Source organism: Dermacentor silvarum, chromosome 8 (genome assembly GCF_013339745.2).
Source record: "Dermacentor silvarum isolate Dsil-2018 chromosome 8, BIME_Dsil_1.4, whole genome shotgun sequence".
Lineage (NCBI taxonomy): Eukaryota > Metazoa > Arthropoda > Arachnida > Ixodida > Ixodidae > Dermacentor > Dermacentor silvarum.
In genome coordinates, this window is record NC_051161.1 from 51,977,104 (window position 1) to 52,003,944 (window position 26,841).

General features: G+C 48.6%; 1 protein-coding gene across 1 annotated transcript; it reads right to left on the reverse strand.

Annotated features, from left to right (window-relative positions):
• Positions 1–788: 788 nt before the first annotated feature.
• LOC119461222 (uncharacterized) lies at positions 789–24,842 on the reverse strand. The gene is made up of 5 exons (XM_037722447.2): positions 24,726–24,842; positions 19,657–20,085; positions 10,850–11,025; positions 2,219–2,249; positions 789–1,423 (listed from the first exon to the last, which is right to left on the reverse strand). Exons 1-5 carry the CDS (start codon positions 24,777–24,779, stop codon positions 1,202–1,204), a joined length of 912 nt encoding a protein of 303 aa, XP_037578375.1. The 5' UTR covers positions 24,780–24,842; the 3' UTR covers positions 789–1,201.
• Between the last annotated feature and the right edge of the window lie 1,999 nt (positions 24,843–26,841).

Genomic DNA, 26,841 nt, shown 5'->3' on the forward strand with positions numbered 1-26,841 from the left:
TTTGAGTAAATTAGTTATCAATAGGCACCACTTTCAAGATCATTAAACTCTCTGGTAGATATTAAACGTTTCTCAAGAATTTTCGGCTGTGTGGCCCACGTCGGCCATGTCTACGATCAAACCGCCCTCTTTTTTTCGTCGTTCCGAGCTCGTGCGTGCCTAGTTTCCTTCCGCTCTCCCGGGGCGGCGGCACCGTCGTGCGTTGTCGGCATAGAAGGAAGATTCCCGGGATTCCTTCCTCCATGGTTGTCGGCAAGACAAGCTGGCGTTCTCCATATTGAATTTCACTTCTCTCGTTATAATGGGAAGGCCGCGTAGACGTGCGCACTCTCCAGGAGCTGCACGCCTACGAATAGCGACGGCGAGAACAGATATGCGAGAATGCAAACGGCGGCGGCGGGCGGCAAGCACCGATGAAGATCGTTCCCGAGAGGCCAGCCGCAAGCGGCTCGCCATGCAAGACGACGCAAGTCGTGTGCTCTCCGTCGTGTGCCAAACAGCTTCGCTGGTCATCCACCTTCACAGAGTGGAATGGCTCATGCTCACGGATCGGAGCGCGCGCCGGGGAGGAGGAGGAAGGACGCCGGTGGTGCGGGGGGTGGGTTGCGTCGGATCCCCACTGACCGTCTACCACAGCGATCGCAAGGCTGTGCTTGTAAAGGGAAAAAAAAATCACCTGACGTGACACCTGCGAAAACCCGAGCAATGGGAGGAATTAAGCAGTTAGTGAAAGCGTTTTCTGCCGTACCTTGATGTTCATGTCTCACTAATAAAATGCAGCCAGTTCCACGAAGTGAAATCTGCCGAAACAGCGGAGATGTGGTCGTTCCTTCGGTCTAAAACGAAGACTACCACAGCGAGAGAAAAAAAACACATACGCGACAATCGCAGAAACAGAACGAACACAGCTCTGCTGCTTCGACACATTTCAGTTCGTGGAACTGGCTGCATTTTTTAGATTGGTCTATCAAGTTAATCAAGTTAATCTTACGTTCTATCACATTGCTAGTAGCGCTCGTACTTGTAGGTTTATTTTTATTCGCTTTCTTTTTTCGTGAATGCCTTAGTTCACGCTGTAACGTCTTTCCATTTCACATGCTCATGCAGCGCGCGGCTATAGCGATTCCTCGTCTGCAAAAGCTGTCCTGTCCCCTACAGATCCCCGAGTCTCGTTTTTATCGGGTGCTCCGACAGGTCGACGTCAGAGCGTGCCGGTGCCGCCATGCACGAAGTAGGTGGCACCGGACTTGGGGAAGCGCTTGGCGGCCACGGCGTCCTTGAGCGGCTGGTGGTCGTGTCGGACCCAGACGTGGAAGGAGACCAGGAACCAGCCGGTCTCCACGTCGGGCGTCACCATGAGCGCGCTGTTGGGGCACGCGTCTTGGTTGCTGAGAGCGTCCTGCAGGATCTTCACGTACACCATCTGTACAAACCAGAAGAAGCCGTTTCACTGAGCACACACTGCGGAGGACACAAGTTTGTTGCCTGCTATAGAACGGATCACAGACTGCTATTTGAGGTCTGAAAGGGATGGGGTCAAGCTTTTTTCCAGTTCTTTAAGGGATTCGACATTCAACAACGAGTAACATATGACATCCCGAAACCTAGTTAGTTAGTCTGTCATCGATTAGAAGAATAAGATCAGAGGAGCTCAATTTCTTGTTAGTTACAATCATGTTAAAACAAACAACAGACTGTTTTCTTCATATAGTTAGTTAGTTAGTTAGTTAGTTAGTTAGTTAGTTAGTTAGTTAGTTAGTTAGTTAGTTAGTTAGTTAGTTAGTTAGTTAGTTAGTTAGTTAGTTAGTTAGTTAGTTAGTTAGTTAGTTAGTTAGTTAGTTAGTTAGTTAGTTAGTTAGTTAGTTAGTTAGTTAGCCAGGCAGCCGGCCGGCCGGTCGGTCGGTCGGTCGGTCGGTCTGTTATAGTTAGTTAACGATCGAATCTTAATATCCTTTTATCTCTTTCCTGATTACACAAAGCCCACCAAGAAGCCCATATCGCAGTCCTCGGCAATACCGTATGTGTCTATCGTGCATACCTGCACCTCGCCTAAGCTGATTCCAGGTGCGCGAAGACATGCACTGAGGCGCCAGAGTGTCATTTACCCAACAAGGCTTAAGCCACACAAGTACCACCGACGCGCATTCGCCGCATATGCGCACTGAAGCAGCGTTAGTTGTCACGCATTATAGGAAACGCATTAGGAGAAACAACTGACCTTCCGTTCGTGCGCGGTGAAACGCTTCTTCCTGCGAAAGAAAAAGTACATTTGCAGAACACGCTTAAGACATGGAGAAGGCAAAAAGGCTTCAACTTTATGCGTTGTTCACGTGCATTTACAAGATATGACGCGCGGAATGAAAGTGTACACTTTACGAAAAGCTCACTTAGTTAAAAGAAAACGTTTTCCGTATCCCCTTAATTTCCCGTCGAGTCCCTCATCTCGGACAAGTGGGAGAAGTCCCTCAGAAGCTCGCTTCTCGCCGACCAGCAATGGGCCGTCCAGCAGGCCCACGAAGCGGCCGCCAGGTATTCCCTGTCGGTCCCTACGTCGGAGACGCCCGCTACGCCCTAAGCGCGTCCTGCAGGACCCAAATAAAGTTTGTCCAGTCCAGTCCAGTCCCTCATCTCTTGGCAGCAGTTATCTGTATTTTCGTGCTCGTTATTACTCCGCTGCGCGGCCGAATCGGTCCCCTGCCTTTGTAGGTTGCGTTTAATTTACTGAATCTGTGACACATTATTTCCTATCTTGTTTTATTGCGATATCAATTATATGGACACTTCAACCGGATTTCTGCCGTCGGCGTCGTCGTCACCGTCGTCGTCGCCGTCGCCGTGAGGTTCCGTATAAACAAAATCTTCACCGCGCGCCGTACGCCCGAGCGGAAGCGTGCGGGGACGCGCGCTATCACGGAGAGCGAACGCACTCAATCTCCCACGCGCAAGCAACGAAGCGGGAAGCCAGCGCCGGAGGGAGCGGGGGGGGGGGGGGGGGGAGGGGCACTTCTACTGTGCCAACAACCGCGCTCGTCGCTCGACCGCACGGTCTCTTATCTCTCCCACGCGCAAGCAAGGAAGCGGGAAGCCAGCGCCGGAGGGAGCGGGGGGGGGGGGGGGGGGGGGCACTTTTCCTCTGCCAACAAGCGCGCTCGTCGCTCGCCGCACCGTCTCTTATCTCCACACGGCTCTGACCTTTATGCACTGTGCATTCGCCGCTCAGTTTCTGTTGAAGCGATAGACCGCACGTACCTTCGCCCGCTGCAGCGTATGGGCTTGCTGCCAGCGTTTTGACAGTCGTTGTCTGCAGTCATTCAGTGTGATCTATTCATGTTTGTTTGTGCGCGCTCACACCACGCTTGTTCATTCAGTTAGTAATAGTCGGGCCACATTTTCCATCGCACGCTACACATGTAATGCTGCCCGGATCGGCAGTGCAGCACTACAGGTGTGTCCCTTCGCACGCGCGCTGGCCACGGGAAGCGCTTTTCATCAACACCACCGTTTCACACGCGCCTTCTCGTGGCCATCGAGTCTCTCTTCATGTCGGTCTACTTACGCCGCAGCACACCTGCTTACTTAATCAGCTCATGTTTACTACAATTCATATTGCTACCAAAGCCGCTCACCTTACTTCGTATGACATTGCTGTGTTGCTATCGCATTCATTGCTTCACCCTTAGGGCGAAACTGTGACATTTTTTTTCTTATCTTTTTGATCAGGTAGGCCGAACAGACTGTGAGGGAGTATTTCTCACTGCATTCGAATCCAGATACTCTCGTTTTTCCTGGCAACGTCCTTGCTTTGGCGCCATTGTTGTATTATTGCGATAGCAATGATATGGACACTCCGAGCGGATTTCTGCCGTCGGCGTCAGCGTCAGCGTCGTCGTCGCCGTGAGGTTCCGGACAAAGTCCAAGGGCGATAAAATCGTCGCTGCGCGCCGTATGCTGTATGTGCGAGTGCGCGCGCTTTCACGGAGAGCGAACGCACGGCGGAGAGCAAACGCCACGTCTTCCGTCGTGCAAAAGGCCGTGGGGAGATGGGAGGGAAGGAGGGGAGACGACGTTTAGCTGCGGCACCAAATGCGTATCTTGCGACCGGGCGCAAGAAGAACTGGTGACTCAATCTCTCCACGCGAAAGGAGGAAAGCGGGAAGGCAGCGCGGGAGGGAGGGGGTGCGTCTTCTACTCGGCCAGCAACTCCATACTTGTACTTTTGGCGGCTCCGGGCAGTCGCGCGCACCGTATCTTGAAAGCGATCTCCACACGGCTCTTACCTTTGTATGCGCTGTGCTTTCGCCGTTCAGTTTCCGCTGAAGCGATAGACCGCAAGAACCTTCGCTCACTGCTTCGCCCGCGCTTGCTCACGTCAGCGTTTTGACAGTGGTTGTCTGCGGTCATCGAGTGTGATCTATTCCTGCTTGCTTGTGCGCGCTTGCACCATGTTTGTTAATTCAGTTAGTAAGCGAATGTTTCCAAGTTTATGCAGCCGATAAAACTACTATCCTTACTCCGTATAGCTCTCTACTAATTTGCTATCGCAATGGATACTTCGCCTGCGAAATTGCGAAATTTTTATGTCACTCTAACGCAAGACGTAAACGCGGGTCATTTTTGACACTTACAATAAGGTATGAATGAAACGCGAATAACTTCAAAAGAATGCAAATGAGACCTATTTGCATACGTGTGCGCACTGGAGCGATTCCTTATTGGTCACTAAGAGTTGGGCCTATAGAACTTCTGTTTAGCGTCCTGATATACAGCGAAGTGACGCGGCGATTTCAGATTATTACGCAAGAGGCATTCTGATGGAATTTATTAGAGTGTTTTACATAGCGGTTCTTAGTACATTCAATATAGCGGCCTATATATACCAATCTGCGTCTCTTTTACATTGAATTTATATTTTTCTCCCTCTCTTGCATTTGCTGTTGTGCATAAATTATTATCCTTGTGAACACAGGTTCGGTGTTAAATGTCATCTGCAAGCGCACAGAACTTAGTGAAAACAACAATTAAAGGACTGGGACACCATGGTGACAACCTGAGAATTCCAAGTAAGCTCCTCCCACAAAAACGCATTAATTGCACCTGCCTTTCAGACAGACAGACAGAGAACTTTATTCAGCTCTGAAAGAATTAAGGCCGAGCCTGCTGGAGTCCACTCACAGCTTAACGACATTGCACTGCTAATGTAAATGCTAGGCTAATTGGAAAATAAAGAACTAGTTGTTTCAAGCCAAAATGATATATAACTATGGTTGACAGTGATATGAGTATAACCGTAAAATTTGCTCTACAGACGTTCAGGTTTCATCCTGAAACTAGCGACACAAAGACCGATCTGCACGGAGAAAATAGTTTGAAACGCGCGAAGTCGCTCGACGTCAGGCAACCCTTTTCCCGACAACTTCCTGTGACAGCACAGCCAAAGCTACGCGCGCACGCGCTCACACATTCGGAGCTTCTGCTCTCGTGCTACTACGCCAAGTAGTTGGTTGGTTGGTTGAAAAACTACTGCAAGTAGTGCCGACGTTTTAATGCGACAGCGGTGTCGCATAAAATCCGGTGTCGGCGTCGGCGCCGTTGTCCGATAGAGAAAATTTGCGCACATATTTAGGTACATATACGCGTACATGCCACGCCTTGCTATATAACATGCGGTATATGCGAGTTATATTGCCACACCATTATATCACTAAAGTTGCTCATAAATTGTGTTACAATCCTGACAAAGTTATTCCTCGGAATTTTGAGAATGACAATCCACAAACAAATGCCATGAAAGAAAACACCGACATCCAATGCCTTTTATGTTAAATCTTCTCAGACTAAAATATTAAAAATGAGAAACAATCACGGAAACCTGCAAATGATCTAATTTTGTGGGAGGGGGGAGGGCGTGGCTGTGCACTACCTCCGGGATCGGCCCACGCAAGAGGACGCGTTTCTACCCGAAAGCTCGCCTTCGTCCATAGCGTTCGCCGTCGGCGTTCCCCGGTAAATATTACAGTTGCATACGCTCCAGTTGCCGGGAAGCGTGAGAAGCAGTCAGGGACCTTTGAGCGGTATCGTGTTTCACTCTTAAAGGCGAAGCTTAAGTTTCCTTCAATTTTTGCTGGCGGTTTACAAGACGAGGAAAACCAGACATGGGCACCAGAAAGCTACAGCTAAGAACAGCACGTAACAGAAATATTTTGGAGCGCAGCTCTTAGGCGCCCGTTCTTGCGTTGAGCGTCGGCGTTATCTCTCGGTGTAACCGAGCGAACGAGTACAGCGAAGAATGAAAGAGCGAAGGCGGAGAGCAGCGGGCGATGAAAGACGACGATAGCGAAAAGAGTGCAAGGAGGAAATCGGAGGAGGAGGGTGCAGCAGAACCATGAGGCCAAAAACGGAGGAGGAGGGTATGGCGAAAGCGCGACAAGAAAAGCGTATTGCCGCGCAAGACGGGCAACGACCGCTACGAGATGGCGCCAGAGTAGCGAACCGTCGTCTGTTCACCGATGGCATGCGGCGAGCGTGTCTAACGATACCGTATATGAATGCAAAGCGCTGCATTAGCGGAGGTCTGTCTGCGACGGCTGCTGTGAATCGCTCCCACGCGTCACCCACGCGCTGCCTCTCGCGACCTCCCTATTAGCAAACCGGTCGCGCCAACACTTCGCTCCGTTTGCAACGTGCCGCATCATAAGAAGCCAACAAACAAACACCAAGGACAACATAGGGGAAATTATTTGTACGTACTAACTGAATTGATGAAATGATAGTATAGTGGAAATGAAAGTGGATGAAAAAACAACTTGCCGCAGGTAGAGAACGATCCAACGTCTTTGGATTACGCGTGCGATGCGCTTACCAATTGAGTTACCGCGGCGCCGTTTGCCCATCCACTTTCTGGGGTACTTATGTTTTACTGTTCCACATTAGGTCATAACCGGCATGTCGCAACGACAAGTTCTGACGGACTCTCAGATGGCATGCAGAAATTACTCCAGGGCCAAAATTTCCAGGGCTGCACATCGCATTCTGAATGGAGCGCACCAGCTGCCACCATACATACAAATCGTGTGGACTCCGGGGCATGAGTCCTTACGCGGCAATCAGCAGGCACACGCCTACGCCCGAGCGCATGCACACCGGGAGCCGCGAGATGACCGCGCCGAGCAGTTCCAACCAGAGCCCATACCATTAACCTACACTCACATCCTACAACACTATCGCCTTTCACGAAGAACACTACCCCCACCTCATAATTCTCTGACGCGAGAGGAGGCCGTAATATGGGGAAAACTCCAAACAAACACATATCCCAATTTGAGTCTTTACCACGCCATACACCCTGCGCTGTATTCCTATAAATGTCCCCAGTGTGATCAATGTGCAACACTTTACCACATGGTATGGGCTTGCGCAAACACACCACAGCTAACACCCATAACACACCCCACCACACGGCAATGGGAGGCAGCGCTGTCCAGCTCCGACTCGACGGACCAGCTCAACCTGGTCAACCGAGCGAGAAGGGCAGCTAAGCGAGAACCCACTGCAGAGCGGAGTAGCTACCTACGCTCGCGTGCTCTTTTTATAAAGTTTATTCTCTCTCTCTCTCTCTCTCTCTCTCTCTCTCTCTCTCGCAACGACAAGCAGCTATAAGATTTCGAGGCTGCAGGAATACACACGCATCACCGCGTATGTATTTAAGGCTATAGACACCCGCAGCAATCACCAGGTTAGTGGCGGAACTATTCCGTGTGCTATCATGGCAGGCAGCGGGCGTTTGCTATACGTATCTCGCTGCCGATGGGCATTGGTGGCCCCAGTTGGCTCGGTTGTCACGGCACACTGGCCAATCAGGCCCCTCGTTCTGTTTTCAGTTGGACAGCGGGAGTTGTTGAAATGGTCGTTGGCGCCCGACGATGAAGCTGTTGCGGAATTCGGCGGAATTGGCGTAATAACATTTGAAGCGGGCTGTTGGTGCCGACGCCCGACGATGACGCTGTGTAGACTGAAATGGGCGGCGTGTTTACGCGAGTCCGTTGTTATGGGTTCAGTTAAAAGCCCGCGCGGACTAGTAGACTCGTCGTAGTGGTGAACCACAACGCAAGCCCATTTTTAAGGCCAGAGCCTTAGATCTCGATGTTTCAAGGTCGCGTCGTGAGGTAAAGGAAGTCACGTGAACCAAGGAAGGCCGGAAGCGAAGCAAAACATGTCCAGCCGTGTATAGGCGATGGTTAATGATTAACAAAGTTAATTAGTGGTTGGATGAAAGCATGTCCAGCCGTGTATAAGCGATGATTAATGATTAACAAACTTAATTAGTGGTTGGATGAAAGTGTATTAAGGAGGATTAAGGTGGATTCGCGTCTCTTAAACGATAGCTAAGGACACCTGGGAATTTTTGGAATTAGAATTTACTCTGGGCTAGCCTTGACGCCGCGCTTATGGCGAGGTCTAGACGAGCCACCCCAATTTTATTTTTAAAAATTGGGAACTTCGTACAGTGTGCGCATGTGTCCGCGCCAGCCTCTTTCGCGTCAAATGTGTCGAGCATAGGACTGCTGTGCTGAAGTAAACCGTGTTCAAAACCAACCATCGGACCAACTTGGGTCGCTGGGTATGCAACGCTCGGTATGTGGTGTTCTTCAATGAACCCCTTTGACGCCAACTCGGGCCACTTGGTATGTGCCGTTATGCGATGAACCTGTTTCACGCCAACTTGGGTCATGGGTTTGTGCCACTGTGTACGCGCTGCTCTCCAATGAAAATATTTGATGCCTACTTGGGTCGCTGAGTATGTGCCGCCTTTCATAACAGTCAATTATATAAAACATTACCATATACCCCCCCCCCCCCCCCACAAGATAAGTTGCTAATAGCAATAGAGTCGCCATGCAATCATCTCGAAATGATGGAAACACTCACTTTTTTTTCTTTGTTTCTCTGAAGCCTGCCTTTAAGCATAATACGAAGATATGCTCACAAGTGCACCAGCAAATTTGTTCCGTGAAGAAAGCCCAATAGGGAGCGGTATGTGGCGTGTGTATATATATATATATATATATATATATATATATATATATATCACTAAAAGTTTATATATAGTATATATAAGCATATACTAGTATAGTATATAAAAGTATAAAAAAGCAGGAAACGCTTACGCGCTGAAGACGGGAATGGCACTCCTTCTGATATTGGGTTTGAGTTGTGCCGTACTATGGCCTTCCTACATTATTAAATGTGATTCTACGTGACATTCGGTTTCGTCACAACTCTCACAGGCCACAGAAGTTCTGTCTGGGACGTTCACTTTTTCTTTACTTTATTGGCACTTTAAGCAGTGTAGTGAAGCCAACTTTCTCTAGATTTAAACACATTTTTATGGGTGTTCTGAAAATGAATATATTATTCTGAGTGTATTTCGGTGATTTATTTAATGTGCCGATTCAATGAAGTACGTAGAAAAAGTTGGCATTTTGGAAACGTTTTTTTTTTTTTCACAAATAACTCGGGAGTTAAAGGGTTAAAGGTATGTGAACTCAAAGCAAAAAGAAAGAGGTTTAACTCTACTTGTAAACATAGTTATCATGAGCGAAAGGCTTGTTTGGCTTGGTATTGCAAACGCGCGCGCGCGCGCGCGCGTGTGTGTGTGTGTGTGCGTGTGTGTGTGTGTGTGTGTGTGTGTGTGTGTGTGTGTGTGTGGTGTGTGTGTGTGTGTGTGTGTGTGTGTGTGTGTGCGTGTGCGTGTGTGCGTGTGTGTGGGTGTGGGTGTGTGCACAGTGTTTCATTAATGCACGCTTTCGCGCTTGGTAGGCTTCTCTATAGCGTGCTAATTGGCCTCCCTTTGCTCCGGCGTTTCAGCAGCAAACATCGCCTTGACTTGAGATTTCGCAGCCTGCCGTCTAGCTATATCTACTGGATGTTTGGATTCAGCCTGTCGCTTGCGCTGAGGCGCACGCACAGACCGGGCCAGCCGGCGCGCCATCCATGGCTGGACTGAGCACTGAGCGACCAAGCGCCGGCGAAGCAGCCATTAAACCCTCGCCTAGTCACGTGGTACCGCAGCGGCGACGCTCCGAGCGAGCGTGCGCCTCTCCGCAGCGGATCACGTGGCGTGACGTCAGACCTGCCACACTTGCGCTCCGGCGGCTCAAGGTCATTGCGACGCGATGAATGACCTTGCGAGACATGGCGAGCTTTCGCTCTAATAAGTCTAGCTGCAACACAGAACACGAGTCACCTTGCTTAACTGACAACCTGAGGCACTACAACAGTATATTTTATGGTTTCACAAGCGCTTAACTACAAAAGTGGACAAAATTCATGCGTCTTCGGTATAACATAGCACTCATAATGCACAAGTAAGCGAATTAAAATTAAGTGCTAACCCAAAGACACCAAAGTGAACCTTCACTAATCCACGAGCAGGTAGCTTCACACTCAGGTGGCTCATGAAACTATGCTGTGCCAAGAATCTTAGTCGAACAAGGGTGGTGACCGTCATGTGCAATGCCTAGGGGAAATGCATGCAGCAGTACGACAACACCTGCTTTCCTGTTTTTGCTCACGCCACATCTATTCTCGTGTTGCTGCGCTGTCTAGCACTTCAAACGTCACCATCTCGCCAACTATGTATGTATGGTAGGCCAATTGGCAAATAAGCAGATCTGGTGATCTGGTGATCAGAATTCACCCTACAATCCCCGCCCATCTACGCTATAGATAGTATTAGGGAGTCGTTAGCACTATTGCAAATAGTACAAAGAATTTTGTCTTTTTGTTCAGCTGCGGCGATGATCTACGGGCTTAGATTCCGCTGCACGCTTATAACTACTCGCGCGCTCACCTTTGCGCCGGTGGGGGCGCTGCGGGAACTACTTCGGGCATCGTCTTTCGCTCCGACGCCGACTTTTTCGTGGCCGAGCCGAACGAGTTGCCGGAGTCCGGGGATTGCTGGTGGTAGCGCATCATCACTTCGCTGAAGCTCAGCTCTGGGGAGGTGTCCTTCGGCTCAGGCGGCAACTGCGTTGCAGCGCAAGATTGCGACACGCCCGCTTTCATGATTGCACACTAAGTGCGGCATGCATCGACAGTAGTATATCAACATTGATGCGATTTCGACGCAACCAGTCGATGTTCTTAGCACCCCGTTTTTGGCATTACCAAGAAACTTGGTGGCCTAATTCAGACCGACCGATCGACTGCTCTAAGTAGTAGCTAGACCTTTCGGACGAGAAGAACGTCTTTCTTTGTTCAGTTGGAGTAACATACATCTTTACAAAGAGACGGCACATGTTCACCAGGAAGATAAATGAAGCTATGAACACATGTGAAGTGTCCGGGTGCGACCAGATTGGAGTGGTGGTCATCCGACAACAGGCAATAGAGAGGGAGACCTCTGGTGGCCTGCAGCCTTGATGCGAGGCGTCCTCAGGAGGTATATCTTTACAAAGAGACTGCACGTGTTGACCAGGAAGATAAATGAAGCTCTGAACACATGTGGAATGCCTGGGTGCGACCAGATTGGAGTGATGGTCATCCGATAACGATGATGATGATGATGATGATGATGATGATGATTTAATGGCATCCCCTTTGAAACGGGGCGGTGACAAATAGTCACCAAGCCTGCTTGATTTAATCAGGTATACTATACATGTTCTTTATCTAGAATTTTTGTATACCTCTCATTAATCTTTTTTTCTTTTTTTCCCCAAAATCTACCTTGTACCGCTACCGATGATTTTAAGAGATCAGGTCGTATCAATATTTTCCCTGCTTTTTTCCCACCAGTACTCTAATCGTCTCTTGCTTATCTCTACGGCTGGTCGGTTGATGTTTCCTTCCACTTTAAACCGAAGCGCTTCTAGAAGTTGTACGTTACCTACGGTTCTCGCTGGGTGAATCCCTTCGCATTCCATTAGGATGTGCTGAGTGGTATCCTGATCTTTACTGCAGCATACACATGCCTCATCTAGTTCCGAATATTTGCTCCGGTATGTTTTGGTCCTTAGGCAACCGGCTCAAGCCTCAAATAGCAAGGCATTGCCCTTTGTGTTATCGTACAGATTTTCCCTTCTCATTTCTTTCTTCTCATTCTTGTAAATCTCCGTTGTCCTTTTCGTTTCCATTCTTTGCATCCAATTCACGGTCTCTATTTCTCTCACTTTCTTTCTGGTGAGTCCTGGTTGTCTATTTACAGTTTCGATTATCCTGTACTTGGTAGCCAACTTCCTTGACCTCTTCCTCCATTCTGTGTCCACGCATTTCATGTAGAGATACTTGTGCACTTTAGCCGCCCATTTATTTTCATCCATGTTCCTGAGCCTTTCTTCAAAACTAATTTTGCTCTGTGCTTCTCTGACTTCAAAAGAGGTCCAACCCATGTCACCCTGCAGTGCCTCATTTGTGATTTTACCGTGGGCTCCCCAAAGCCAACCAGCCTACTGGTCTTTGGTTAACTTCCAACCTCGACAAGATATCCGATTTTAAGCATAAAATGGCATTTGCGAACGTTAGCGCTGGCACCATTACTCCTTTCCAGATTCCACGCACCACCTGTGAGGAGACGGTGGAACACGTGTTGTGTTTTTGTCATCTTTATGAGACCGAACGTGACCTTCTCCGGAGTGTGTTAGACCGATTAGACAGCAGACCGTTTTCAGAGACAAAGATTCTTGGACCGTGGCCCCACGCGTCGCAGGCTTACAAAGCGACGCGGGCATTGTTACAGTTCATGAAGTCGACTGGCCTCAGTGACCGATTGTGAAGTGTTGGACAACCGCACGTGTTTATACTGCGAGTGCTTTCTTCCCTCTCTCTCCTTTCTTTTCATCCCTTTAAACCCCTTCCCCCGTGTAGGGTAGCAAACCGGACGTACTTCTGGTTAACCTCCCTGCCTTTCCTTCTTTTATTGCGATAGCAATTATATGGACACTCAAAAGCAGATTTCTGCCGTCGGCGTCGCCGTCGCCGTAGCCGTCGCCGTCACCGTCGCCGTCGCCGTCGCCGTGAGGTTCCGTATGACGTCAATGGAGATGAAATCGTCGCCGCGCGCCGCCGAACGCTGTATGTGCGAGTGAAAGGGAGCGAGGGACGCGCGCTTTCACGGGGAGTGAACGCACGGCGGAGAACAAACGCGCGTTCTGTGCCGTGCTCCCTTAAGGGCTGCAGAAGTAGGCGTCTCTTTCCTCCTTTACAATCAGCATATATGTAGAGCAAACGCGGCTTCTTCTGACGCACGAAAGCCCGTGAGGGGGGGGGGGGGGGGGGGCCAGGGAAGGGAGGCGACGTTTAGCTGCGGCACTAAGTGCCTATTTATATCAGAGGCTCCGGCAACAGTCACCAACGCCGCACGCATTTTGTGCGAACGCGGTCTCTCTCCCCTCTCCTCCACGCACCACCTGATACTTATTGTGACCCCACAGTGCTCTGTGTTTCATCATTGCTGCATTCCGCTTGCCCTTTATTTTCAGATTATCGTAGTGGTTGCTTGAGTAAGTCTTTCCTTCGCTTATATGTACCCTGAGGTACTTATATTGCTTGAATATGGGTATGACTTGCCTGTTGAATTGACACCACGTAAGTATTCGTATCTTCATTAAAGGTCATAATTCCTGATTTCTTTGTGCTAAACTTAAGGCCTAGATTTATCGCTGCATTGCCACAGATATTTGCAAATTTCTGTAACTTTTTTATTGTCCGCTAGTAGCACAATGTCGTCTGCGTACATCAGTCCAGGGACCTTCTGTTGCACCATTTGTCCATTACGTATGTAAGATAAATCAAACCCTAATTCGTTCTTTTCCAGTCGTCTTTCTATACCCTTAACGTAAAGCGTGAACAGCAATGGAGACAGAGGGCATCCTTGCTTCAATCCTTGGTGAATTCCCACCATTTCATTACCTTTTCGACCTTCTCATACAACTTGTACTTGGTTGTCTCTATATATCTCCCTCAGCAGCTCCACGAATATGTCATCTATGCCTTCGTGCTTAAAATCTAGAAATGCTATCGATAAAGGTCTTTTCTGAGCTATTGAAATCTCTATGCACCGAGTTAGTACAAGCATATTATCCTCTAAGCGTCTGCCTGGCCTGAACCCCTTCTGCAGTTCCCCTAATACATCGTTTTCCTCCACCCACTTCGACAGTTCTAATTTTATGGCTTGCATTGCCATTCTATATATCACCGTCGTTGCTGTAACGGGCCTGTACGAGCTCGTCTTATCCTTATATCCTTTGCCTTTGTAGATGATGTTCATCTTGCTTTCGCGCCATCCAACGGGAATTTTCTTTGTTCTAATCACTTGGCTCTATGGCATTAGTCAGCAGTGCCTTGCTTTTTGGACCGAGGTTTTTGATTAGCTGTATTGGGATTTCATCGGGTCCTGCTCCCGTGTTATTAGGGACACTTTCTGCTGCCTTTTTTTCAATAAAATCTTTCTATGCTAAATTTTGATCTCTCAGGCCTCTCTGTGGTGCTGGATCTGTTGTCTGAACTACGCTTTTTTTCGTGCCGAAGTTATCCCTAATAACGTCTGTGATGTACCGCAGCGCATCGTCTCCTTCGTAGATGTTACTGTCTTCATCCCTTATAGCCGTTTGCGAGTTTTTAGTTGGAGCTCCGAGTGCTTTTATATGGTTCCAGAATCTTTTTGGGGCGCCTTTGTCTCTTTTGTGAATGTTATGCACCCAACGTTCACTTGCGCATTTATTTTCTCTTGCACGAGCTCACTCGCCACGCTTTGCTTTTCTCGGTACGTGTTCCATCTAAGGAGCACCTCTTCTTCGTGTAATCCAAACTTTTTGGCTTCTCGATGAGCCCTAGATGCCTCGTTACGCTCTTCTATAGCTTGCTTTATTTCCTTGTTCAACAACTTACGTGGTTTCCTCTTTCCAATTCAACAATTGTTTTGCCGCGTCTGCCTTATTTCCTGCTGCATAACGTCTACCAGTTCCTTATATTCCCAGACTGCTGCAGGAAAAGCCTCAATTTTCTTCTCTGTGTTTTTTGCGATCTCTGTTATTTGCTCTTCATTATTTTTAAACATTCTGAGGCTATTGGTTAGTGTTCTGCTGTTCATACTTGTTACGACGCGAGACAAACGGAGTTTATTAAACAGGCCTCAGGGCGAGCCTCGGACGAGCAAAAACGTTCGCTTTCTCGTCTTCTCCGCTCACACTCCTTCCTCTTCTACTAATGCGGCTACATTGACTGTAATATTTCTCCCCTCCTATAGACGAAGCCCGCCGGGCAAGTCAGCTAAGTTCTCGGTGTGAAGGGCTTGAGACGAGCGACATGCACAACCTCAGTCTTGGCGGAGCGCCGTCCAGTTGCGGTTTAGACGCGCCAGTCGATAATTCACTTCACTTAGCTCGTCGACAATAACGTACGGGCCAGTATAGTTGGCGAGAAGTTTCTGACACAGGCCACGTTTGCGCACCGGCCACAATAGCCAGACTAGATACCCTGGAGAATAGGTGACATCCCGATGGTATCTGTCGTACCGTGCTTTTGACCGGTCTTGCGAAGCCAGAGTATACGTATGCGTGCCAAGCGTCGAGCTTCTTCAGCGAGACACAGAGTCTCGGCGATGGTGAGATCGTCGTGGATGGACAAAGAAAATATGGTGCCCAGTGTGTGACGCGGCGGACGAGCGTAGAGCAGGAAAGACGGGCTGTAGCCAGTAGTGTCGTGCTTTGCTGTGTTAAAAGCGTATGTAATGAAGGGCAAAATGTCCTCCCAATTTTTATGGTCCGATGCGACGTACATGGACAACATGTTCACCAGTGTGCGGTTGGTGCGCTCGGTCAGCCCATTTGTTTGCGGGTGATACGGTGTCGAGTGGCGAAAGCTGGAAGCGCATAATCGAAGAAGCTCTTCCACGACATCTGCAGTAAACTGGCGGCAGCGGTCACTGATGATTACTCGAAGAGGGCCGTGACGGAGAATGATCGAATGCAGCAGAAAAAAGGAAACTTGGCTGGCGGTGGCAGATGGCAAAGCAGCCGTCTCGCAGTACCGGGTCAAATGGTCGGCACATGCGACGATCCAACGGTTCTTTTTCGATGAGCGGGGAAAGAGACTTATGAGATCAATTCCAAATTGCTCGAAAGGAGAGCTCGGAGGCGTCAGTGGTTGTAGGAGGCCGGTCATGGCGTCGTAGTTAGGTGTTTGTGGGACTGACACTGAACGCAACTCTCTTTGAAACTTTGAAACTGGCCACATACATTTCAGTCGACCGACGCATTCGGGGCCAGTAAAACCTTTCTTGGGCACGATGAAATGTACGCGCTGCTCCGAGATGTCCGGAGGTAGGATCGTCGTGCATAACCTGCAGAATAGTGGAGCGTAGCTTCTCCGGAACTACACGAAGGAAGCGGGCACCAGTGGTTGCGAAATTCCTCTTGTAGAGGAGGCCATCACGAACACAGTATCCTCGGCTTGTTGTGGAGTCATGCGCAGCGTTGAAAAGCGGCTCTAAGCTGAAGTCTTCTCGCTGCTCCTTCTCGAAGGTGTCTTTATCAGGAAATGCAGGTGTCAAAGAAGCAATAAAATTATCAAAGTTATCGGCATCACAAAGAGTGGTGTTTAGCGGCATTCGCGAAAGGCAGTCAGCATCAGCGTGTCGGCGACCACTCTTATATGAAACTGTGAAGTTGTACTCCTGGAGACGTATAGAGCCCAGCGCGCGAGTCGACCAGAGGGATCACGAAGATTGACAAGCCAGCACAATGAATGATGATCTGTGACAATTGTGAATGGGCGTCCATACACGTACGAGCGAAAACGTTGCACAGCAAAAATGACCGCTAGGCCTTCTTGCTCCGTAACGGTGTAATTGCGTTCAGGCTTACTTAACCTACGACTCGCATAAGCAATGACGTGCTCGTTTCGGCCGCATCGCTGAACGAGGACTCCACCGACCCCCACGCCACTCGCATCGGTGTGGATCTCTGTCGGTGCGGCTGGGTCGAAATGCCGAAGGATGGGACCCGTCGTCAGCAAGAACTTCAGTTGACGAAAAGAAGCGTCGTACTCGTGAGTCCACTCAAAAGTAACTCGTGAGTTCCACTCAAAAACGGCGTCCTTATGCAGAAGACAAGTCAGGCGATAGGCGACATCAGCAAAAGCAGGTATAAATCGATGGAAATAAGAGCAGAGGCCTACGAAACTACGAAGCTCTTTAACAGACCGAGGAGGCTTAAACGCTTCAACAGCTGCTGTCTTTTGTGGATCAGGCCTGATACCACCCTTGTCTACAAGATGGCCAAGCAGCAATGTCTGCCGTTCACCGAAGTGACATTTCTTAAAATTGAGTACTAGGCCGGCGTGTTCGATGCAGTCTAAGACGACTTCCAGGCGCCTGTTGTGCTCTTCAAAAGTGCTTACAAAGATGACAACGTCGTCTAGGCAACACATGCAAATATGCCATTTGAGGCCTCGAAGAATGGTGTCCATAAATCTTTCGAAAGTTGCGGGTGCGTTGCAAAGCCCAAACGGCATGACGTTGAACTCAAAAAGGTCATCCGGGGTTATCGTCGTTGTTAATAATTCTTCGTGATTCTCAAACCCCATCAGGGCAGTGTCAGTGAGAGCGAAGACAACGTTGTTTAGTTGGTGGGTAGTGTCCCAGTCGTTGGACTTGCTTACCCGTTGGTAATGCCTGAGCCATTCTTCTACATCTTCACCTGCTCTCCCGGCTAAAACCCGAGGTTCTCGGTAGTAGCGCCACGTACCAGCAGGCATTGATCCCGGAGCGGCAGGTATCGGTCCCCGAGCGTCTCCTTCGTTGGCCATGTTAACAGGCGAAGGTGGTAGTCCGGCGAGGCGACGACTCCGGCGAAGAATAAATGGCTCCGCGGGTCCATCGTTACTTAAAGTGCCCAGCACCTTCCACCAAAAACTGTTACGACGCGAGATAAACTGAGTTTATTAAACAGGCCTCAGGGCGAGCCTCGGACGAGCAAAAACGTTCTCTTTCTCGTCTTCTCCGCTCACACTCCTTCCTCTTCTATTAATGCGGCTACATTGACTGTAATAATATATCTACCAAACTTTAATGCTAAACGTCTATGATCGCTACCCAGGCTATTTTTCCCATTTTCGTCTATTATCATTTGGTCTAGTTGATCGTAGACCATTTCTGAGACTAAGGCGTAGTCGATACACGACTGCCTGTTCCCGCATTGCCACTTTACCTGTCCACGACACTCATTCTCCCTGTTAACTACTATAAGGTTCTGTTCATCACACTGATCCAGCACTAGAGAACCGTTGTAAACAGTATATCCGTCTAAATCGTCCATGTGCGCATTGATATATCCCACTAATATCACCTGGCCTGATTTCTTGAACTCATAAATATCGCTTCTAATGCAATCAACCAATTCCCTTTTTTTTTTCTCTGCCATCGCTACCTATCCATAGGTAAGCTACTCCCAGCTACGTCTTTTTGCCTTGCCATGTGCCGCTAATAGGTAATAAAGAAAAGACAACAGCCAATATAGAAGGCGACATCTGGCGGCCTACATCATTGATGCAAGGTGTTCTCAGGAGGTTAAATCTTTACAAAGAGACCGCACGTGTGCACCAGGAAGATAAATAAAGCTATGGACAAATGTGGAGTGCCGGGGTGCGGCCAGGTTGGAGTGGTGGTCATCCGACAACAGGCGATAGAGAAGGCGACCTCTGGTGGCTTACATCCTTGATGCAAGGTTTTCTCAGGAGGTAGATCTGACTCCATTATCCTAGAACGTTCCTCCTCTCCACCTCGATTCAAGGAAGTAAGCAGCGGCCCTGCGTCTCTCCACTAAAGTGGTCACTGCGCTTTATTGACAGTCCGCGGCGATTCCTAGGCCAGAATGTTATCATACCTGGCGATCTCGCTGTCTACTGGAGCGCACCGGAGTGAAGGTGTGTTCCTCGTTTAAACACCATTAAGCGTGCAAGTTGCGTTTAACGCGAAGTGTACAACTTAACGCGTGTAATCATTGATCCTGCAATCTTTGAGCGCAACTTCCGATGCTCGTGTCGCCATCTATGTTATGGGATATCGAAGTCCGAGACCGGGTCCAGCGAAGTCGAAGCCGATACTAAGTCTGCCCTCGCAATACCGAAGCAATTAGAGAACAAGAATGTTCAACTTTTAATTACGCCCCCTTAAAAGGTATCCAAATATTCTTAATTATCTTTCCCTCTTTTTTTTTTACTTCCAATGGCACGTACACCAGGTTCTGAGCCGCGAGCGACGCCCACGCGGTTGTATCTTGAAAGCCATCAGCGGCGGGGGCAGAGTCCGCCCTCCCTGTCTTTTCGCGGATAAGATCGCGTTGGTGCGAGCGCCGGCACGAAGCTCAATTCGCTCGCTGCTGCTGCAGCGCTGACTCACTCCAGCGTTTTTACAGCGAGTTTCCGCTGACATCGAGTGAGATGCGTTCATGTTTGCTTGCGCGCTCGTGACACCATCCTTGCTAATTTAGTTAGTGTGCCTATGTTTATACAAGTTTATACGACCGATAAAACTACTATCCTTACTTTGTATAGCTGTCCACCAATTTGCTATCGCAATCGATCATTCGCCTTTCGGGCGAAACTGCGACTTTTTTTTTTTTTATCGGACAGTATGCGCTGCTCGACACGCACACGCACCGAGTACTTCCGCGGCGTTCCCCGGAAGATCCTCTTGAAGAACCCACTGGACACGCTCCTCGTGGGTCCAGCGTCACGCGCGGCGCGCCGCCGCTGACTGCCCTGGCGCGAACCGCCGTCACGGGATGTCCGCTTGCGTGCTGCCGAGCGGCCCATCCGCGCCGAGCTAGGACCTTGCGTCCGGCCGTTGGTCGAACGGAGCCGTAGAGAGTCCGGAGGGCTGTCCAGCGGGTAGCCGCCACTCCAGGCGTCCACACGACTGTCCGGCAGCAGCGGAAACATGATCTCGGTCTCTGGAAACGCGTCTCTGGCGGTGGGTGCCCGACGCTGCAGGAAGTTGCCCAGCGGCCGCTGGCGCAACACCGACCGCGGCGGTGCGCGGCTGCTGCCGCCGGGGTACGAGCAGCTGGGGCTCTGGGAATCCTCCTCCTGCAGAAGAAGCCCGTCGTGAAAACAGAAAGACCAGTCGATGGCACAAGAACTTTGGTGTCCTTCGTAAGTCATTCCCTATAATGTTGAAGTCTAGTGCCGATAGATAGCGCAATGATCGACATAACACAAAAGTGCGTGTGTGGGTGCGTAAGCGACGAGTTTTCACATTGCAAAGGGAAAGGGATGGGGGGGGGGGGGGGGGACCCAACGAGCCTTTCCACAGCCCTCCCCGATATACAGGGTGTTTCAGGGGGCACTTTCAAAAATTCTTAAAGGTTGCCTGTGGCAGATAGCACAATTCTAGTTCATGAGCTGGTCAACTCGAAGACGCGGACATTACTTGCGCAAGGAATTGAAATACATAATCAACTAATCAACAAAAATTCACTAATTATGTTTTTAACTAATTGCCTGATGGCCCATATTGCAATTTACAAATTGTAGCTGTGGAGTTCGGAAGGCGGATTCACTTGGAACGAATTCTCGGGATGACACCAGTTTCGAGATATTAATTCTCGAACTTAGCGGAGAAATGCATTGGGGTTCCAGTTAGTTTCTTAACAAAACGTCGCTTTATGCATTGACGCACAATTAACTGAAACAGAGGTCTTCCAGATAAGAGAGAATTCGGGGTAGGATTTCTAGTCCATAAGGACATAGCGGGCAACATTGATGAATTCTACAGCATTAATGAGAGGGTAGTAGTCGTCGTAATAAAGCTTAATAGGAGGTATAGAATGACGGTAGTGCAAGCCTACGCCCCAACCTCCAGTCACGATGATGAAGAAATAGAACAGTTTTATGAAGATGTTGAATTAGCGATGAGAAAGATGCAAACTCAGTATACTGTAGTCATGGGCGACTTCAATGCAAAAGTGGGGGAAAAGCAGGCTGGTGAGTTGGACAAATGGCAACGACGGCATCGATTCTAGGAATGCAAGAGGAAAGATGTTAATAGAATTCGCGGAAAGGAATAGGCTCCGTGTAATCAATACCTTCTTCAGGAAGCGCAGCAACAGGAATTGGACCTGGAAAAGCCCTAATGGAGAAACAAGGAATTAAATAGATTTCATACTCTCTGCCGATCCCAGCGTAGTGCAGGATGTAGAAGTGTTAGGCACGGTAAAGTGGAGTGACCATAGGTTAGTGAGGCCTAGGACTTCTCTCAATTTGAAGAGAGAAAGAATAAAATTAGTCAAGAAGAAACAGGCCAACCTAGACGCAGTAAGGGTAAAAGCAGACCAATTCAGGCTGGTGCTCGCAAACAAATATGCAGCTTTAGAACAGGAAGATGAAGACAACATAGAGGTAATGAATGAAACCGTAACTAGGCTTATCTCAGAAGCAGCAATTGAAGTGGGAGGTAAGGCACCAAGGCAACCAGTAGGTAAGCTCTCCCAAGTAACAAAAGACCTAATAAAGAAACGACAAAACATGAAAGTGTCAAACTCAAGATACCTGATCGAATTCGCTGAACTCTCAAAACTGATCAACAAGAAGAAAGTAAAGGATATTCGAAATTATAATCTGAAAAAGATTGAGGAAGGAGTAAAATATGGACGCAGCATGAAATCAGCGAGAAAAAAAAACTTGGCATTTGACAAGGCAAGATGCATGCACTGAAAGATAAGCAGGGTAGTAGCATCAGCAATTTCGATGACACAGTAAAAGCAGCGGAATAATTTTATACTGACCTGCACAGTACCGAGAGCAGCCAAGCTAATTTCATTCGAAGTAGTGATGGACAGGATACAGAGGGTACTATAACTAGCGATGAAGTTAGAAGGGCCTTGCAAGACATGACCAGAGGAAACGCTGCAGGAGAAGATGGAATAACGGTCGATTTGATCAAAGATGGAGGAGATATCATGCTTGAAAAGCTTGCGGCCCTTTATACGCAATGCCTCACAACTTCAAGTGTACCAGAGAACTGGAAGAACGCCAACATTATACTAATCCATAAGAAGGGAGACTTCAAGAATTGAAGAATTATGTACTCATTAGCTTGCTTTCAGTGTTATTTAAAATATTCACCAAGATAATTTCCAATAGAATCAGGGCAACACTTGACTTCAGTCAATCTAGAGAACAGGCTGGCTTCAGGAAGCGATATTCTACAGTGGATCACGTCCATGTCATCAGTCACGTAATTGACAAATCTGCGGAGTAATCAACCTCTCTGTATGGCTTTCATAGATTATGAAAAGGCATTTGATTCAGTAGTGATACCAGCAGTCATGGAGGCATTGCGTACAGGAGGCATACGTGAATAGCTTAGGAAATATCTACAAAGACTCCAAAGCTATCTTAATTCTCAATAAAAGTGGTAAGAGACCTATCAAGAATGTGATCGGGCAAGGAGACACAATATCTCCACTGCTATTCGCTGCTCAAGCTCTTAGAGTGGGAAGGCTTAGGAGTGAGGATTAACGGCGAATATCTCAGCAACCTTCGGTTTGCAGATAACATTGTCCTATTCAGCAACAACGGGGATGAATTACAACAAATGATTGAGGACCTTAACCGAGAAAGTGTAAGAGTGGGCTTGAAGATTAATATGCCGCAAATAAAGGTAATGTTCAATGGCCTGGCAAAGGAACAAGAATTCGGGATCGCCAGTCAGCTTCTAGAGTCTGTAAAGGAGTATGTTTATCTAGATCAATTACTCACAGGGGACCCTGATCATGAGAAGGAAATTTACAGAAGAATAATACTGGGTTGGAGTGCATACGGCAGGCATTGCCAAATCCTGACTGGGAGCTTACCACTATCGTTGAAAATAAAAGTGTACAATCATTGCATTCTACCGGTGCTGACATATGGGGCAGAAACTTGGAGGCTAACAAAGAAGCTCGAGAACAAGTTAAGGACCGCACAGAGAGCGATGGAACGAAAAATGTTAGGCCTAACGTTAAGAGACAGGAAGAGAGCGATGTGGATCAGAGAGCAAACGTGGATAGCCGATATTTTAGTTGACATTAAGAAGAAAAAATGGAGCTGGGCAAGCCATGTAATGCGTAGGATGGATAACCGGTGGACCATTAGAGTTACAGAATGGATACCAAAAGAAGGGAACCGCAGTCGAGGACGGCAGAAAACTAGGTGGTGTGATGAAGTTAGGAAATTTGCAGGCACAAGTTGGAATGAGCTAGCGCAAGACAGGGGTAATTGGAGATCGCAGGGAGAGGCCTTCGTCCTGCAGTGGACATAAAATATAGGCTGATGATGATGAAGTTAACGAAACGACCATGAGAGCACCAAGACGTAGGCGGCTGTTGCATGACCTACATGAGACTCATGTCATGACATTAATGACCTATCATTTATGTGCATGACCTATTATTTATGTTCGTCATACACTCTTTTCCTACTATGCCAATTTTAGTAGATACCAAGTTAAAGCAACGACCATGGATGCACCAAGACGTAGGCGGATAGATACGTAGATAGATAGATACTCTCAAAGTGGCATTAAATGTTCGCCAAGAAATGCTTCGCATTTAACATAAAAAATAAAAGCCTAGCTTGATTACATTTCTTGTCTGATAATCCTAGCTGGGAACGCGGTAACGTTTTCACTTGGCGCCGCACTTTCCTTGGAGGCGACCGTGCCAGGCGTTGTTGTGGTAAACAGTGGCACGCCGGTTCATAAAAACAGTACTGCGAGGAAACATACGCACACGTGTCCTCCTTTTCAAAGGGCGATTAGGGAAGTTTTATTCTCTGTGACAGTCTGCTGGTACACTGAAAAATAATTTACACCCTTACATCCTAAAGGGTGTAAGGGTGCGAGTTATAGACCGATTTACACCTTCTTTCACTTCTAAGGGTGTACATTATTGAACACTGTACAGGCGAACCCCAAATAACACCAAGCTTCTTCACCAAGATCGCCATGCTTCTTCAGTCGCATCCGTCTGCGTTCGATCAGTGGAAGATATGCACCGCTTCTCGCAACGTGTGGCATTTACAGCACGTGCTTCGCGCAAGGAGATTTGTGCAAGCTGTGTGCTCTTTGTACCGAGAGAAAGAGAGACAGATAAGCGTTATTAGGCGATATAATGACACGCTTGGCTATGACGGAAAAGGGAGGAATGGGGTCTAATGATAGACGCAAAATATACCATTGCGATGAGATATGTTTACGGGCTATGTCCCACAGTGACTGAGTGCACGAGTATTCTTATTATTGCGTTAGCTCACAGCAAAGGATGTGGTGCATATGACGGAACGACAGAACGGTGCGAGTGCTTGAGTGTAGCCTCTAGACAACACTGGACAATGAGGGCAAGCAAACGTGTTGCATGTTTTGAGTGTTATTTTGATAACATCCGAATCCTTTGCTCGCATGTCATCGCAGTTCCTTGCATGTACTAAAACCCGACGCGGCCGCGGAACGCACTTCCAAATCACGGCTACGACTGAAAAGCATATACGTCGCGAGGTTGGTGTTACATTACACAGCGAGAACGAGATAATACACATTGGAACGAGGCGCATTCGCGCGTATGGTGTAGGGATGTAGAATTAAACGCACGCGAATGAGAGATTACTTTGTTTGAGAGATTGCATGAGAGATTACTTTGTTGCACGTTATATATAGGAAGGCGAGGTCGCGACGCAGCCGCAGCACTCACGTTCATGCCCGATGGCAGCAGCTTGGCCTCAGAGTCGGCGACCGAGCACAACATATATGTCTCTTGGCTCGGCGGCCGCGATTAGAGCACCACGCTTGGCCTTGCAACGTTGCTCGCGTGCTAAGCCAAGAGAAGCCGCTGCGGGGCTGCTGCGCGCGATTGCGCCCCACGCGCAGCACCCCTAACTGTTCTTTTCTTTCTCTTCCAAAAGCTTCCAACAGATAGTAAAAAAAAAGCTCTAATGAGAACAATTGGAACGTCCGTGTGCTTGCGTTGTAGCGCATGTTAAAGAACCCCAGGTGGTCAAAATTAATCCGGAGCCCTCCACTACGGCGTGCCTCATAATCAGAACTGGTTTTGGCACGTAAAACCCCAGAAAGAAGAAAGAAGAAGAAGGAAGGGATAAGGGGGGATGTTGCGAACGCCTTTATCAAAAGGAGAAAAAAAAATTGAGTCACTTAAGTATCCTTACGTGATTTGAATGCGAAAGCATTAATGTTTGTCTAAATTATCACCTTGAATTAAAACTCCACCTTAATCCACCTTGCTCTAATTTGTACCAACCTTAATCCACCTCAACCCACTTTAATCCACCCTAATCCAATTTTGGGAATGGGCCAGTTGCGACGCCGTGGCTGTTCACCGTGGGATTTCGCAGTGCGAAATCCAGCGCCGGGAACGTGACTTCATCACTTGGTCACATAGGTTTTGGTACAATCGGATGATAACAACGGACGCCGGATTTTGCGCTTCAGGGGCGTATAAGGCTTTCGCCTTACAAAAAAAAAAAAAAAAAAAAAAAAAAAAGGTACCGCAGGAAGTAATCAAGCAAGCATGGCCGCTAGATGTGGTGATCTTGTATTCCAATGCGGCCCTTGCACAGGCTCCGTCAGCTTCACGTGATTCAGCAAATATATGTCGCTTACCTTTACAGCGAAAGATAGCCGTTTGACCTTTATAACCACAGCTTTGTAAAGCAGGTGTGACGAAAAAAAGTCGCAGTTTCGCCCGAAAGGTGAAGCATCGATTGCGATAGCAAGTTAGTAGACAGCTCTACGAAGTAAGGATATTAGTTTTATCGGCCGTATAAACTTGCAAACATTCGCTTACTAACTAAATAAATGAGCACGGTGTCACGCTCGCACAGGTAAAAATTAACACATCTCGCTCGATGACCGCGGAAACTCGCTGTCAAAACATTGGAGTAAGGAAGCGCGGAAGCTGCAGCGAGCGAATTGACCTTCGTGCTCTTCCTCGCTTCAACGCGAACTAAACGTGAACTAAGCGCATACGAAGCTACTGGCACTCAGCGTGGCGTACTTTGTTCACATCGCAGATCGCTTTGAAGATGAGGTGCGCGAGCGCGCACTTCGTCCGCGTCGCAGATCGCTGTCAACATACGGCGGCCGCGGAGGGCCGCGCCGTAAGCTGCAGCCGCTAGGGTGCCTCGATGCCAGCGCCGCCGTTCAGGGTGGTGCCATCCTTTGACCGCACCCACGCCGCCGCTACTGTACCGCCGCTTTCTCGCTGCGACGCCATCTTGAATCACAGCGAGCGGTTGCGAGTGCTTGGTGCCGGTGCTTAGTTCGAGACGCAGTGCGCGCGGATGCTTCGCTGACACTTCTACTTGCTGGACAGTGTTCAGCCGCATGAATGACAAGCTTGTCAAGTGCATCGAGTCGACATGACGGGCTGTTGTGTTCCCAAGTGCACCGGATCGACGCGCAAAGGGCTTCGTTGTTTACGCTTCCCCCGGGACCCAGAGCGAAGGTCCGCCGAAGGAAGAGATGGGAAGCCCAAGTAAAGCGGTATCACTGGAAGGCAACGGATAGCTCCTACATTTGCGAATTAAGTGTCAAGAAAGTTTAGACGATCGCATCGTGTTTTTCATTTAAATAAGAAAGTATTCTCTGATCCTCGCTCACGAACTAAGCACTGCACCGATGCTGTCTGAGTAGCCTAGTAGCCTATAGGCTACTCAGACAGCATCGGTGCAGGCTTTTGCAGGCGTCGGTGCAGGCGTCGCATAGGCTTTTGCCGTTTTGATCGGCGCAGTCTATGCGAGTAGTACCCTTATTTTAAGGACTGACGAAAATGCTTCGCCGCGAAATAGCCT

Bases quoted from the DNA above. Each gene is read 5' to 3' on its own strand.
- LOC119461222 (XM_037722447.2), bottom strand. From the start codon at position 24,779: ATGTTGTGCTCGGTCGCCGACTCTGAGGCCAAGCTGCTGCCATCGGGC. The intron at 2,250-10,849 runs GTGAGCGCGCGA...TTTCTTTCGCAG, and splicing joins GCGCCCCCACCGGCGCAAAG to GAAGAAGCGTTTCACCGCGC. The intron at 1,424-2,218 runs GTCAGTTGTTTC...TGGTTTGTACAG, and splicing joins TCACCGCGCACGAACGGAAG to ATGGTGTACGTGAAGATCCT.